The sequence below is a fragment of the Myxine glutinosa genome, chromosome 5 (assembly GCF_964187855.1).
Source record: "Myxine glutinosa chromosome 5, kmMyxGlut1.1, whole genome shotgun sequence".
NCBI lineage: Eukaryota > Metazoa > Chordata > Myxini > Myxiniformes > Myxinidae > Myxine > Myxine glutinosa.
The window spans coordinates 120,182,402-120,199,525 of NC_136265.1; the positions used below are offsets into that span (position 1 = coordinate 120,182,402).

A 17,124-nucleotide genomic window follows, 5' to 3' on the forward strand; every position below is an offset into this window, starting at 1 on the left:
ACTCCGTGCTGTCTTCAGCAAGCTTGCCTTCAGTGTATCTGCAGTCAAATTATCTGGCACTCTGTATTTCTTTCTAGCTTGTGCTGGATTATTTTTGTAGAGCTGGGCTGGTTGGTTGCAAAGAATGCATACATCCTTATACAGGAAGTCAACTGACTGTGATCTTCTAGAACTGCAGCCAGTTGATGAACTGAACTCACAAGTAGTGCGTCTTCTCTTCAACTTTGATGACTCTTTCTCTGCCTTTGATGCTTGAGCTGACTTCTTGGTGGTTGCAACAAAGTTGTTGTACAGATCATTTTCACACTTCTGGTGGTACCTCAGTTTTCCTTCCTTTTGAGCCTCCTTCATACGTTCCACAACAGTAACATTTTCGACAGTTTCTGCTTGTTTCAATAAAGTTGAGTATCCCTTTGGAGTTGCCTGTATGAGCCTTTCAGCTGGTGTATCCGAGCGTGCACAGATGAAGCAATTGAGCCCAGGTGGAGTAACGTCTTCATCCATATTGCTAGACTCCATGTCCTGCAAAGTAGAAAATGAGATATATTTAGAAATTATTTTTCCACAAAGGAGTGTCTGTGGTGAAATATAAATGTTAACAATCAACTCAGAATCATGAAAAACCCTTATTTGACCCCTCATAAGTTACTTAAGGGCCGATTTAAAAAAATTAAAATTCTCGAAAATAATTTTTCGGTACCCGAATTCAACAGCTTTTTTTCTGGGTTTCCCACGGGAGTTGACCTTCAACATTTTAACACATGTTATTACACACCTTTACAAACATATTGGTGAAGAAATTTTTTGGTAACAATTTAGTTAACAGATTTTCATATGTTTCCCTTACTACGTTCGAGTTTATCATTTATCTCCCCACAAATACAATCGAAAACCCTGTTAGCTTAACCTATACCTGTCCTGCACTGTGCTATCTGCACCACTTGACCCAGCCTCTCCCTCCCCCTCCCCCTCCCCCGTGTATATTGCCATCCGCAGGTCGAGCCTCTTTCTGTGTGACACGCTCCAAGACTGTCCCTTGTATTATATAATCCCTACTTTCATTTTGCTTACTCACCCCAAGCACCGCACATTTGTCCATGTTAAACTACATTTGCCAATCCTTTACCCAATCCATCAAAGTATCGACTTTTCTGAAGCTGATCCTGCCCTCCATCTCTGCTCTCTACTTTACCTCCAAGTTTAGTATTATCTGAAAATTTGAAAAGCCTCCTCTTAACCCCACTATCCAATTGATGAATGTAAAGAATGAATAACAAGTGAATCCTCTTGGATTGCGCTGAGGTTCGGGCTTGGAATTTCTAGGAGGAAGTATAATTTGTATGCAATGAAAGTACATGTAATATGGGATCGAGTAAGATCGAGTAAGCTTCACCAGTGCGCGTGCGCGAATTTACGTCACGTCGGCAGCGAGAAGGCGTTCCCCAACACGAACCAATCAGGAACTGCCACGCCCACTTATATGATCTCCGAATTCCTGTGACAGGAATTAGCGTTACACTGGCTGGAAGTCAATCGCTAAAGGCGCTTCCTCAGCGCCAATCACCAGTGCGCGTGCGCGAATTTACGTCACGTCGGCAGCGAGAAGGCGTTCCCCAACACGAACCAATCAGGAACTGCCACGCCCACTTATATGATCTCCGAATTCCTGTGACAGGAATTAGCGTTACACTGGCTGGAAGTCAATCGCTAAAGGCGCTTCCTCAGCGCCAATCACCAGTGCGCGTGCGCGAATTTACGTCACGTCGGCAGCGAGAAGGCGTTCCCCAACACGAACCAATCAGGAACTGCCACGCCCACTTATATGATCTCCGAATTCCTGTGACAGAAATTAGCGTTACACTGGCTGGAAGACAATCGCTAAAGGCGCTTCCTCAGCGCCAATCACCAGTGCGCGTGCGCGAATTTACGTCACGTCGGCAGCGAGAAGGCGTTCCCCAACACGAACCAATCAGGAACTGCCACGCCCACTTATATGATCTCCGAATTCCTGTGACAGGAATTAGCGTTACACTGGCTGGAAGACAATCGCTAAAGGCGCTTCCTCAGCGCCAATAATGATCATCAAAATGATCTCTGGGTTACTCCACAACTTACAACCTCCGAGTCACAGCTTCCCATCACTAATCCAGTTATCTTCTCCACCAGTTACTCCATAATCCAGTCTACCAACAGCCGTTCTGTGTGGTCCCTCACCAGAAGCCTTTTGAAAGTCCAGTTAAACTACATCCACTGCACTCCCTTTGGCCGGCCAATGAGAAGCTGACTGAAGCTGATATGTCAAAACTACCTTCGAGGAAAAGAACAAGACGGTCGGCTTCAAATCATGGAATGGCCAGCACAGTCTCCAGACTTAAACCCCATCGAGCTGGTTTGGGATGAATTGGACAGAAGGGTGAAAGCAAAGCAACCTCAGTACGTTTTGTCAAGGTGTTTTTAAAAGTGGAATTCCTCGAGATTGTAGGCACTCAAATGTTGTACTAGGTTACGCACAATGCATACACACTGGCGGGCGGCGCACTAGTGCGTGGCGCAAACAATGGAAACAAAATGGCTTCTAATCCCGGGTTGTCGTAACTCTCTCTATCCAGGAACTCTAGTTTCCTGACATCGATGACAGTTCAGCAGAAATGCTCGAATGACTTTTCAAAAATTATCTTGGTGCTGGGCTCCAACCATAAATTACGAGTACCTTGTTATAATAGAGCAAACGTATATGGTTATGTATGCAACCAAAACGTCTTCTTCATCTTCTGCAAAGTAAAATATTAACACCCTCTTAATTACATTTAGACCAGTGAGACCCCTCAGACGTTTGACGACGCTTTAATTCCCCCAAGACACTTAATACCACCAAGACCCCTGAAGACCCAAAGTACCCTTAAAGACCCAAAACACCCCAAAGACCCAAAATACCCTTGAAGGCCCCGAGGCTCAAAAAGACCCAAAAGACCCTGATGACCCAAATAGACCCCGAAGACACAAAAGACCCCAAAGACCGAAAACACCCCAAAGACCCTGAAGACCCAAAACACCCCAAAGACCCTGAAGACCCAAAACACCCCAAAGACCCAGAAGACCCAAAAGACCCCGAAGACCCAAAATGCCCCGAAGACCCAAAACGCCCCGAAGACCCAAAACGCCCCGAAGACCCAAAACACCCCGAACACCCAAAACACCCCGAAGACCCAAAACACCCCGAAGACCCAAAACACCCCAAAGACCCAAAGCACCCCGAAGACCCAAAGCACCCCGAAGAACCAAAACACCCCGAAGAACCAAAACACCCCGAAGACCCAAAACACCCCGAAGACCCAAAACACCCCGAAGACCCAAAACACCCCGAAGACCCAAAACACCCCGAAGACCCAAAACACCCCGAAGACCCAAAACACCCCGAAGACCCAAAACACCCCGAAGACCAAAAACACCCCGAAGACCAAAAACACCCCAAAGACCCCAAATACACAAAATACCCTGAAATACCCCCAATGAACCAAAATACCTCAAAGACTCTTAAAGACTCAGAGGAAACAAAATCCCTGACGACACCGAAGACCCAAAACACCATAAAGACCCAAAATACCCCGATATGGTCAAAGATGCCTATCCCTCTGAAACGACGTGTGGTGAGGGGTGCGGAGCGTGGCGGAGCTAGTGTGGGTAATTTGACAACATAATATGAATTCACCCAACGAAGCGTGAGTTTTGTGCATTCGTTTATCAATACAAGTTTATACCCAAGGAACAGGTAATTTTAACAGAAAGTCTCAATCAGTTTATGGGATTATCAAAATGTATTCCCCTTTTAAGTAAAGACATTTTCTCTTGGAGTTCCAAAACATACAATGAGGTCGTTGTCTGGTAGTGTTTTCGTATACAACCTGTGGCTGCTGGTTGCATTATTGTCTGGAGGCGTCGCTGTGCCGCTGATGCAGTGCCCCTGTTACCAATCACCTGGTGCTCATTTTGCCGACCTTGGAAGGAGGACAGACTGAGTCAACCCACCTGGTGTTAATTCAACGACACAACAGGGCCTCAAACTAAGGACCCTAACATCTCAAGCCAACCACCTTAACCGTTAAACCAACATCAGGCGTAGATAGTACAGTAGTCTGAATTGTGCATTTAGGGGTGAGTGAGGTGAACAGGGTGAGTTGTGCATTCAGCTACCACCCGCTCACTCCTCCTCCTGCTACCCGCTCACTCCTCCTCCTGCTACCCGCTCACTCCTCCTCCTGCTACCCGCTCACTCCTCCTCCTGCTACCCCCTCACTCCTCCTCCTGCTACCCCCTCACTCCTCCTCCTCCTGCTACCCCCTCACTCCTCCTCCTGCTACCTCCTCACACCTCCTCCTGCTACCCGCTCACCCCTCCTCCTGCTACCCCCTCACCCCTCCTCCTGCTACCCGCTCACTCCTCCTCCTGCTCCCCGCTCACTCCTCCTCCTGCTCCCCGCTCACTCCTCCTCCTCCTGCTCCCCGCTCACTCCTCCTCCTGCTCCCCGCTCACTCCTCCTCCTGCTACCCGCTCACTCCTCCTCCTGCTACCCCCTCACTCCTCCTCCTGCTCCCCGATCACCCCTTCCTGTTGCTACCCGCTCACTCTTCCTCCTTCCCTGTGCTCACCCCTCCTCCTGCTACCCGCTCACCCCTCCTCCTGCTACCCGCTCACTCTTCCTCCTGCTCTGTGGTCACCCCGCCTCCTGCTACCCACTCACTATTCCTCCTGCGCTGTGCTCACTCCGCCTCCGGCTACCCGCTCACCCCGCCTCCTGCTACCCGCTCACCCCACCTCCTGCTACCCGCTCACTCCTCCTCCTGCTACCCCCTCACTCCTCCTCCTACCCGCTCACCCCTCCTCCTGCTACCTCCTCACTCCTCCTGCTACCCCTCACTCCTCCTCCTGCTACCCCTCACTCCTCCTCCTGCTACCAGCTCACTCCTCCTCCTGCTACCCGCTCACTCCTCCTCAACCTCCCCGCTCACTCCTCCTCCTGCTCCCCGCTCACTCCTCCTCCAGCTCCCCGCTCACTCCTCCTCCTGCTACCCGCTCACTCCTCCTCCTGCTTCCCGCTCACTCTTCCTCCTGCTCCCCGCTCACTCATCCTCCTGCTCCCCTCCCACTCCTCCTCCTGCTCCCCGCTCACTCCTCCTCCTGCTTCCCGCTCACTCTTCCTCCTGCTCCCCGCTCACTCTTCCTCCTGCTCCCCGCCCACTCCTCCTCCTGCTCCCCGCTTACTCCTCCTCCTGCTCCCCGCTTACTCCTCCTCCTGCTCCCCGCTCACCCCTCCTCCTGCTCCCCGCTAACTCCTCCTGATCCCCGCTCACTCCTCCTCCTGCTCCCCGATCACCCCTTCCTGTTGCTACCCGCTCACTCTTCCTCCTGCTCTGTGGTCACCCCGCCTCCTGCTCCCCGATCACCCCTTCCTGTTGCTACCCGCTCACTCTTCCTCCTGCTCTGTGGTCACCCCGCCTCCTGCTACCCACTCACTATTCCTCCTGCGCTGTGCTCACCCCGCCTCCGGCTACCCGCTCACCCCGCCTCCTGCTACCCGCTCACCCCGCCTCCTGCAACCCGATCCCCCTTCCTCCTTCCCTGTGCTCACCCCTCCTCCTGCTACCCGCTCACCCCTCCTCCTGCTACCCGCTCACCCCGCCTCCTGCAACCCGATCCCCCTTCCTCCTTCCCTGTGCTCACCCCTCCTCCTGCTACCCGCTCACCCCTCCTCCTGCTACCCGCTCACCCCTCCTCCTGCTACCCGCTCACCCCGCCTCCTGCAACCCGATCCCCCTTCCTCCTTCCCTGTGCTCACCCCTCCTCCTGCTACCCGCTCACCCCTCCTCCTGCTACCCGCTCACCCCGCCTCCTGCAACCCGATCCCCCTTCCTCCTTCCCTGTGCTCACCCCGCCTCCTGCTACCCACTCACTATTCCTCCTGCGCTGTGCTCACCCCGCCTCCGGCTACCCGCTCACCCCGCCCCCTGCTACCCGCTCACCCCGCCTCCTGCTACCCACTCACTCCTCCTGGGAGGAAGGAGGGGAAGGGGGAATCTGCGTTACCGAACCTAGTATATAACAGTTGTACCGCTTTATATATAAACTATAATAGTTGTACTTGTTTCGTTTTATCTATCTATAATTCCACTAATCTCTGTGTGTGTGTGTGTGTGTGTGTGTGTGTGTGTGTGTGTGTGTGTGTGTGTGTGTGTGTGTGTGTGTGTGTGTGTGTGTGTATATATGTGTGTATGTGTGTATGTCTGTGTGTTTGTCTGTGACCGCTGTTTCTCGACAACCACGGGTCCGATATACTTGAAACTTGCCAGGTATATTGCTGGGGACCTGAGGATGTGCCTTTTCAAGGTTTCATATTAATCGGAGAAGTAGTTACCGAGCTATGTCCAAAAAACGATTCAACCAATCAGAGAGCAGCGAGCTATCACGTGTGCCGAACGTGGCGAACAGACTCTGCCTCGGACGGCACATTTGAGAGCGTATTCATTTATTTCACGTTGGCAAACTATGTTGGCGTTAAACTATGTTTTAAAACTAATTAAAACTAATTTGCGATTCATCGTAACTGCGATATGCGACCTTCCGGACAGTCAAATGAGGACGTCACTTCCGGACTTACGGATAGTCATAGTGACGCTGAACGTGGCGAGCAGACGCTGCCTCGGACGGCACATTTGAGAGCGTATTCATTTATTTGATGTTGCAATCTGTGTTGATTGTTGTAAGGTACGATCGATTGTAGTACATACATATTTATATTTTGTACATATTCATTACGGGCACGGTACGAGTACGGTTCCGGGTACGGTACCGGGTACGGTACGGGTACGGTACGGGTACGGTTCCGGGTACGGTACGGTTACGGGTACGCCACGTACGGGCACGTCCTAGTAATTATAAACTACTAGGGCATGCCCGTACTATATATAAGCTAGGACGTGCCCGTACGTGGGTGCCCGTTCCTTGCCAAAAAAAAAAAAAAAAAAAATTTGTGTAGGGGTGTGTGTGTGTAAACATCCTAGGGCGTGCCCGTACGTGGGTGCAAAAAAACATGCGTGCAAACAACAACAACAAAAAAAAACTTTGAAACCACGTGGCAGTAACGACCACAGAACCCCCCCCCCCCCTCTATTTACATGAATGGTTTGGTCCATTCGCAACGACCACAGAACCCCCCCCTCTATTTACATGCAATGGTTTGGTCCATTCGCAACGCCAAAGCGAACGGCGAACGGCTAAATCGCCATAGCTCGGTAAGTACTTGTCCGATTAATTTCAAACCTTGAAAAGGCACATCCTCGGGTCCCCAGCAATATACCTGGCAAGTTTAAAGTATATCGGACCCGTGGTTGTCGAGAAACAGCGGTCACAGACAAACGTACAAACGTACAAACAAACAAACACACAGAGATTACTGGAATTATAGATAGACTAGGGCATGCCCGTACTATATATATATCTAAAATTATATCCCCCCCCCCTATTTACATGAAATGGTTTGGTCCAAAGCGAACGGCTTGCGAGTGGTGACAATCCCCCCCCCTCTATTTACATGCAATGGTTCGGTCCAAAGCGAACGGCTTCCGGAGTTTGGTAAAGAAATCGCCATCGCGTACACAAACGCGCAGGAAAGCGAATGAATCGCAAATTCGTTTTTATTAGTTGTAAAACATAATGCCCAATTATTCAATTAGCGCCAACGTATTTTGGCTGTTTGCAATTTAATCGCAAGGCAAAGTAGAAAGAGAAGAGGGAAAAAAAGAAAAGCCTTGCCTTGCTGCAAACAGCTGCTGCAAACAACAACAACAGGGAAGGCTGCACTGTCCGGAAGTTGGCATATCGCAGTTACGATTATTTTAGTGTTAATGGCCAATTATTCAATTAGCGCCAACGTATTTTGGCTGTTTGCAATTTAATCGCAAGGAAAAGTAGAAAGAGAAGAGGGGAAAAAAGAAAAGCCTTGCATTAACGCATTAACGCTTGCATTGCATTAACGGTTCGGCACACGTGATAGCTCGCTGCTCTCTGATTGGTTGAAGCGTTTTTTGGACATAGCTCGGTAGGTACTTGTCCGATTAATTTCAAACCTTGAAAAGGCACATCCTCGGGTCCCCAGCAATATACCTGGCAAGTTTCAAGTATATCGGACCCGTGGTTGTCGAGAAACAGCGGTCACAGACAAACACACAGACACACAGACACACAGACAGACACACAGAGATTACTGGAATTATAGATAGATAAATAGTTGTACTTGTTTCGTTTTGTTCCTGTTTACAAAATACAGAAGTGAAACGGAATTGATGAACCACATCTAACTCGCTGCCCTTTGGCGACATCTAGCGTGTGACGTCAGTATCTGACTACGTCACTTCTTGGAAAGTCCCAGCTTTTAAAACGACGAAGAAAGTTTACAAGAGGCACACAACGAATCTTCTCTTGTCAGGTGAGGGAAACGTGAAATACTCGTCTCGTCTCAGTCACTTTGAGGGTTTAAATAACTGTATAACTATAAAATAACTTTTTGTCTGCTTGTTGTCTGTCTGCAAACACCACCAAAGGTGGATGGAGGTTATGTTTTCACCCCTGTCTGTCCGTTTGCCTGTCCGTTTGTGAACAAAATATATCAAAAAATTGTGGACGGATTCGGACGAAATTTGGCAGAGATGTAGTGTATGTGACAAGGACGAAATGATTCGATTTTGGTGAAGATCCGGATTCGGATCCGTCTAGTAGAATGTTTTAAGTGATTCTTCACCATTGGGAGATCGGGCAAAAAACTATACATAGCAGGATATCTTAAAAAGTTGTGGACGGATTTGGACGAAACTTGTTGGACAGGTTGGGTGTCTGACAAGGACGAATAGATTCGATTTTGGTGAAGATCTGAACATGGATTCCGATATGAGAATTATTTAATTACTACCGCTAGGGAGTAATGCATTCGATCGTGTCCGTGTGTGCGTGTGTGTTCGTGTGTGTTGTGAACAAGATATCTGGAAAAGTTCTCAACGGATTTGGATGAAAGTTGGTGAGATGATTGCGCTTGGGATAAGGGAGAAATGATTAGTTTTTGGTAAAGCTCAGGATATTACTCCGGATCCAGGAATTTTTTGAAGGATTGTTTACCATTGGAAGATAGGGCTCATTTTTTTTTAAACATTATCTTCTATATATTCGATATTTAACATTGTGATATGAAAATAGTTTTCATATTTGTTTTAAATGCAGTTTAAACTCGTGGTTATGCGTTAGAGCGGTGTATTTTGTTAGCAGCGTCGTCTTCAAGGTTCTTTTTGTTTTTCTAATAAAGACATATTCTGTCATTTTAAAAACACCAAAGTGTGTATTAGGTCTCCCCGTTTCATAAAATGTATCGTTTGATATGTATAATGCTTTAAAACTGTTTTTATTTACTTTTTACCTCAGAAGAGATATCAGCATTTACCTCAGCGAATGTCAATCGCGGTGTCAGTATTTGATGAACTTATAAAGACTTAGGTGAGTTATAAGTGTGACCAGCATGTGCACGGGATTCTTCCCAGAAGAATGAGTGGTCGCATTAGCTTGTACGACTTAAAATGAGCGAGTTTTGTTTTGACGTTTGGGCCAGTTTTACATGTTGTATCCTCAAGGAATGAAACGAACGTTTTTCCTGGCTTACAATTTTATTTGAAGTCACACATGCCTCAAAATACACTCACTTACATAGAATTGAACGCTGAATCCGAAAATGTAAGTGCAATTTCCTTGTTTTTTTTAAACATTATCTTCTATATATTCTAAATATATATCTGTGCAGTGTCTGTCTTGTGTTGTCTTGTCTTGTGTTGTCATTGAACTACTCCCTCAAACTTTTGTGAAATCGTACTATTCCAACTTGACCCACGGCGGGAGTAAGCGCTCTACTGAGTGGCGTTCTAGTTTCGTATGTGATTCTCCACCTTTGGGAGATAGGGCCAAAAGCAATACAAAGCGGGATATCTCAAAAAGTTATGAATTTTTTTTTTTTTGTAAACAGGATCGAGGCCCGTGAAAGAGCTAACATTTATCACACAAAAAAAAAAAATCAAACAGACACACAAAACATGTAATAAGGGTAGCGGTAGACAAGATGAGGAGAGAAGGGTTTATAGGGTCCCTTGTGTTTTATACGTCTCCCCCCCCCCTCCTTCCAACGCCTCCTCCCCCCCCCCCCCCTCCAACGCCTCCTCACCCCAAGCCCTCTCCCTCCCACACTTCTCCCTGCTCTCAAATGTTGTGGTTGTGTGCTTCCCCTTGTCTTCCCATCTTGTCTTCCGCTCCCTCTTTTTGTATATTTTGTTTTGTCTGGTTGATTTGTTTGTGAAATAAATCTTAGCTCTTTCACGAGCCTCGATTCAGTATACAAAAAAAAAAAAAAAAAAAAGGGGGAAGCACACAAACACAACATTTGAGAGCAGGGACATCGGGAGATCTGTGGGATGGAGGGGGCTTGGGGGGGAGTAGGCGTGGGAAGGGGGGGGGGGGGGTGAGAAGTATAAAACACAAGGATACTACAAGGACTTCCAGGAAAAAAGTTGGTATTTCAAAAAAAGTGGATCTGGGGTGAAGTTAGCGGGGGTAGATTCGTTAAATGAGATTATCGATGAGGTCTTACCCGGTTCAGATGGATATCCAACATGGTGCAGGGTGAGAAGAGGGGCTCACTTCCGAAACGCCGCCTCACCCTCTTTTCCAAAGCAATTAGCTATTCCTCCTCAACAATTGATTGAGGAAAGTTGTTATTATTATTTTGCCACTGGGCAGAACGAGTCATCCTTATATGGACGAACTCACCATTAGATCTTTAGAAGACCCTTTCCTGTTGCAGTGGGTTCTGATTTTGATAGGATGAGTTTCGTACTTTTTAACAGACTTTAAAAAGCGTTGATGAAATATTTGAAAAGGTTGGTTAGAATACATCGTCACAAGGTATGAGATGTAATGGTTGACATTAATAATCCTACCTCCAATAAAGCTCAGACCTTCATCACAATGCTAGGTTGTCAGGTGTTTTTCGAAACACTTTTAGTGTTTGGTAGGAAAACCTGTTTTATCAGTATTGTAGCTTTAGGGAAATGAAACCAAACTTTACTAACCAACTTGACACTTCCTCTCCCTCCCCAGTTGGTTATCTTAGTCTGTGGACGAAGCAGCCATGGATTCCGAGATCGATCGACCTCTCGAGTTCATCCGAATGGACGAGGAGGGGAAGTTTCACATGAATCAGGACACGCTCAGGTGCCTCTCCGAGATCAAGCAGTCGGTCGTTGTCGTGTCCATCATTGGGAAGTATCGGAGTGGAAAATCCTACCTGATGAACACGTTGGCTGGGAAACGCACAGGTAGAGCATTTGATTAAACGTATCAACGACCCGTGAAACCGTTCATCCAATAAGAATCGATAACAAGTACACATACATTCAAAGTACACCGCCCCATGCCAAATAATTAAATATGCTGCAGCGCGGCATTGCCGGGGCGCCTCCGGCGCCCGGCAATACCGCAGTGCAGCTCATTGAGGCTGCATTGGGAGGGAGAGGTGTACACTAATTGATTGATTAATTGTATAATTAAAATCAATAAAAGATTATCACAAAATATTTTCATAATCAATTGGCTAATCGCATAACTAAACCAGTAGTGCTTCATCCGAAGATGTATCTTTTAGAAATTTAATTAAATAAGTCATTTATAAAAAATTAAATAATTAATTGATTACTCAATAAATAATTAATCGATTAATCAATAAATACTTAATAGATGAAATGATTAATCAATAAATCAAAAATATCCTTGATAGCCACATCACTTGGTCACTCATGTCCAAATATTAGCTTCCCAGCTCAAAAGGTGCCTGAGATATTGGCCAAATGAGAAAGAAAATAAATAAATGATTAATAATGAAAATAAATAAATAATAATCATAAAAAAATTAAATTATTAATCAATTTGGTCAGAGAACACATAAACTACCACTATTTCATCAGAATCTGTAACTTTAAAAAAAAAATTTTTTTTGTCATTAATCGAATAATTAAATAATTAATCGATTAATTGATTAATTAATAAATCAAAAATATCCTTTGCAGCCAAATCACCTGGTCATTGGCATGTCCAAATATCAGCTTCCTAACTCAAAAGGTGCCTGAGTTAATAATGGTCAGAAGAGAAATGAAATTTAATTAATTAAATAAGTACTTAATTAAACGCTAATAATTAAATAACTCCTCAATTAATTGATTATTCAAAAAACAAAAAATACCGTATTTGACAAAGGACTTGCTCACTACTGTGCCGAAATTTCAGCTTCCTAGCTCAAAGGATGGCTGAGATATCGTCCGGACAACCAAGAAAGAAAACAAACAAACAAACAACCAAGAAAACAAACAAACAAGAAACCAGAGTGAAAACTGAGTACTCTCTTTCAGCGTGCGTCACTGCCGAGCCCCCTTTGGTGCCCGGCAATGACGATTTGCAATGCCTGGAGATGGCATAGGAAAGGAGCGGTGTACAACATACACTTTCACGATCAAGTCATTCTTAAAGTCGGACGTTTATGAATACATGGATATTTTATCGATAAATACATATTTTTGTATTTAATCAACACATATTGTACACCGCACCTTTCCTATGCCATCTCCAGGCATTGCAAATCGTCATTGCTGGGCACCGAAGGGGGCTCGGCAGTGACGCACGCTGAAAGGGAGTACTCAGTTTTCACTCTGGTTGTTTGTTTGTTTGTTTTCTTGTTTTCTTGTTTTCTTTCTTGTTTTCTTGGTTGTCCGGATGATATCTCAGCCATCCTTTGAGCTGGGAAGCTGAAATTTTGGCACAATAGTGAGCAAGTCCTTTGTCAAAAACGGTATTTTTTGTTTTTTTGAATAATCAATTAATTGAGGAGTTATTTAATTATTAGCGATGAATTAAGTACTTATTTAATTAATCAAATTTCCTTTCTCTTCTGACCATTAACTCAGGCACCTTTTGAGTTAGGAAGCTGATATTTGGACATGCCAATGACCAGGTGATTTGGCTGCAAATGCTATTTTTGATTTTTTAATTAATCAATTAATCAATTAATCGATTAATTATTTAATTATTCGATTAATGACTAATAAAAATTTTTTTTAAGTTACGGATTCTGATGAAATGGTGGTGGTTTATGTGTTGTCTGACCGAATTGATTAATAATTTAATTTTTTATGATTATTATTTATTTATTTTCATTATTAATCATTTATTTATTTTATTTCTCATTTGGCCAATATCTCAGGTGCCTTTTGAGCTGGGAAGCTAATATTTGGACATGACGGTGACCAAGTGATGTGGCTATCAAGGATATTTTTGATTTATTGACATCAATTGATCAATTAATCGATTAATTATTTAATTATTCGATTAATTACGAAAAAAAATAAAAATAAATTCAGTTACAGATTCTGATGAAATGGTGGTGGTTTATGTGTTCTGTGACCGAATTGATTAATATTTTAATTTTTTCATGATTATTATTTATTTATTTTCATTATTAATCATTTATTTATTTTCTTTCTCATTTGGCCAATATCTCAGGCACCTTTTGAGCTGGGAAGCTAATATTTGGACATGACGGTGACCAAGTGATGTGGCTATCAAGGATATTTTTGATTTATTGATGAATCATTTAATCGATTAATTATTTATTGATTAATCGATTAATTATTTATTGATTAATCAATTAATTATTAAATTTTTTCTTAATGAGTTATTTAATTAAATTTCTAAAAGATACATCTTCGGATGAAGCACTAGTGGTTTAGTTATGCTATTAGCCAATTGGTTTAGAAAATATTTTGTGATACTCTTTTATTGATTTTAATTATACAATTAATCAATCAATTAGTGTACACCTCTCCCTCCCAATGCAGCCTCTATGAGCTACACTGCGGTATTGCCGGGCGCCAAAGGCGCCAAAGGGCGCCAAAATTTCATTTCATACATTTGTAGGATATTTAATTATTTGGCATGGGGGCGGTCTACTTTGAATGTATGTGTACTTGTAAATACTTTTTTTAAATCTTGTGTATATATGTATAATGTATATACAGTATACGAGTGACTGTATATACATTATATGCCACAGTATATATACACAAAGAATTAAGTTAAGCACCCCTACACAACGAATTAAGGAAAGCACCCCCTAATATATATTCTTTGTGTATATGTATACATTGGCATATATTCTAAGGTATGTGAGATCAAATAATGATTGGTATGACATTAGCAATTATCCATTGATGAAATGCAGATGAGTGCACTCGTAGGGTTGAGTTGGGTTGAGTAGTGATCCGATCACGTGGGTCCTACACACGTTATTGACGCAAAGATCGCTAGAGGTCTTCTCAGAACAATGACTGTACGTTAGAAAACATAAACGTCATCCACACTGTCCGTGATGGACCTATAGCTCCATACTTAAATTGAGGTGAAAATATGCCTAAAATTCCCAAAAATTTTCACCTTAAATTATTCAGAAAAAAATAATGAAAACGGCATGATTGTTATGTTTTTATGTGACCATAATATCACTTCTCCAGAATATATAGCAATATCATGGGTATATTACACTGTTTTGACGACAACAAACTTGTAATGTGCGAGGTTGTAAAAAAACGGGGGGGGGTGCTTAACTTAATTCTTTGTGTATACATGCCACAGTCGTGACCAAAAATATTGTCACCCTTACACTTCAAATAATACACCATTTCTTCCATTAAATTGTTAAAATTAAAAAACCTTTTGGAATCCACACATGTATTTCTTTGGTTTGCAGTGGAGCAAAACAAAAAAAGCTGAAAAAATTACTAAATTACTAAATCTTAGCTTATTCCACACACAAATTCTAAAATGGCCCGGACAATATTATTTTTACCTTTTAGAAATAATTAGATTTCAAGCAGGTGATTCTCCTTTACTTTGGAATTGAACTCACGTGTGGTGAGTTATCAAATGGTTTGAACCTCAGTTGCATCCTGTCTATTAATTACATACTGTTTGAACATCAGTTACATCCTGTCTATTAATTACGTACATCTATTATGTACTGTTTGAACGTACATTTTAATTATGTACCATTTGAGGGGAGTGTGGGAAGTAGAGGTTGGGAAGGGAAAGGGTGATGGGTTTGAGATCGGTGGATGAAAGGATGGCGGTGGATCCTGTGCAGCCTGTGCCTGCTGGTTGCATCATTTTCTGGGGACGCAGCTACCGCTGATGCAATGCCTCTCTATAACCAGTCATCTCGTTCTCATTTTGCCGACCTTATAAGGATGTCTTATAAGGGCTGAGTCAGCCCACCTGGTGTTAATTCAACGGCGAGACGGGCTCGAACTCAGGACCCCAAGATCTCCAGCCAACCACCTTAACCGTTTTTTTTTTTTTTGTTTGTTTTTTTTTAAACCTCCAGCCAACCACCTTAACCGTTAAGCCAATACCAGGCTTGGATGAACGGGTGGATAGATGTTAAACGAGAGGAGGGAAGTTTCCAGTGGGGTTTCCGAAGGCAAAGGGACAAAGGTGTTGGGGAGTCCCGAGTATAGCGGCTTGGAAGCGAGAGGGTGGGGGATTGGTGATGGATGGATAGATAGAGGGATTATGGGATGGATTGAAAATTGGATTGATGGATTGAAAGTGCAAAGTTGGGAAAATCACACCGAGGATGAAACATGCTAATCTCACAACGCATTTCCCCACAAAACCCCTGTACAAAGGGCAGATATCTAAGTGCACATACTAATGAAATAACTAACTCAGGGATTCCCTACCTGTTCACGGATGCTCTTCCCGGATTCCGTCTCCACATGTCTCCAGTTAAAAAAAAAAAAAAACCTTCAATATTTATCGATTACCAAGTGCAATAAAAAGACGTTTAATTGTTTGGGTAGAAACGTAACTCATTTATACACACATGCTCTTTTAAAGAAATAATTAAACATATGTTGCCTTACAAGGAACTTCAACCTAGGAGGAGCGGTTGCCAGTTTTAACCGTGCTCTGTTGTTTTAAATTCTGAGTACAAAGCAAGGAAGCAGCACGTACCTTTCAGGAAGTCTTTTGTATACCCCGTCCAGGTTTGAACCGTTGCCCTTTCAAGCAAACTAAGGAAGAGCACACACTCCAACCATTACACCACCAAGGCTGGTTTTCAACTCACATGTTCAGCCAATGTTTTCAAACTCGCTGCGTGGTTCGTTTGTCGTTTCAAATTTTAAGCCTTGTGCTGATCATATTCTCCAAGACCATTTTCTAATGCCTTTTTTTTTTTTTTGGATACTGAATCGAGGCTCGTGAAAGAGCTAACATTTATTTCACAAACAAATCAACCAGACAAACAAAATATACAAAAAGAGGGAGCGGAAGACAAGATGGGGAGAGAAGGGGAAGCACACAACCACAACATTTGAGAGCAGGGAGAAGTGTGGGAGGGAGATGGCTTGGGGGCAGGAGGTGTGGGAAGGGGGGGATTTCCTTGGAGGAAATGTCTTACCATGGAACTCATCATAAACGTACAGGTATAATGTTTCAGGTATAACTATGCAAACTTTCTTTGTGAATAGACTAGACACGATCAGGCCTATCTTCGGCCATGTACATATGATGATGAACTATCTTGCTATTGAAGGCCTATCCTAGGCCAAGGTGATCTCCCATAATTTGGGGGTTTTTTTCAGATGAAGAGAAAAATGCTGATGTGTTTCCGGTTTGACTGTAACTCGGGCCTGTACTATAACTAGCCAAATCCTAAACCCTTTCCCCTTATCCCGACAGGGTTCATGTTGGGACACGCTGTGCAGTCCTGTACCAAAGGTATTTGGGTTTGGCCACGGCCTCACCCTCACTATCCCAAGAGAATGTTGCTGCTTTTGGATACAGAAGGCTTGGGTGATGTGGAGAAGGTACATCTAGATCACGGATCTGTAGATTCTTCTTCGTAAAGTACATAAAGTACAGTATATTTGTAAAGATTTGTCCTCGTAACTGAGAATCTAATAAGGTGTAAAATCCTGAGGATGAGATAAGGTT

General features: G+C 43.9%; 1 protein-coding gene across 2 annotated transcripts in view; it reads left to right on the plus strand.

Annotated features, from left to right (window-relative positions):
- The first annotated feature begins 5,189 nt into the window (after positions 1–5,189).
- Positions 5,190–17,124, plus strand: part of LOC137427169 (guanylate-binding protein 1) — a 36,416-nt gene continuing 24,481 nt past the window's right edge. The window contains exons 1-4 of one of the 2 annotated variants that reach the window (XM_068116400.2): positions 5,190–6,089; positions 8,377–8,479; positions 11,182–11,399; positions 16,870–16,997. In XM_068116400.2, the coding sequence (XP_067972501.2) occupies positions 11,213–11,399; positions 16,870–16,997 (315 nt within the window). In that variant the 5' untranslated portion in view covers positions 5,190–6,089; positions 8,377–8,479; positions 11,182–11,212. Of the gene's footprint in view, positions 6,090–8,320; positions 8,480–11,181; positions 11,400–16,869; positions 16,998–17,124 lie in introns of both variants that reach the window. The other variant, XM_068116398.2, reaches the window with a different exon arrangement.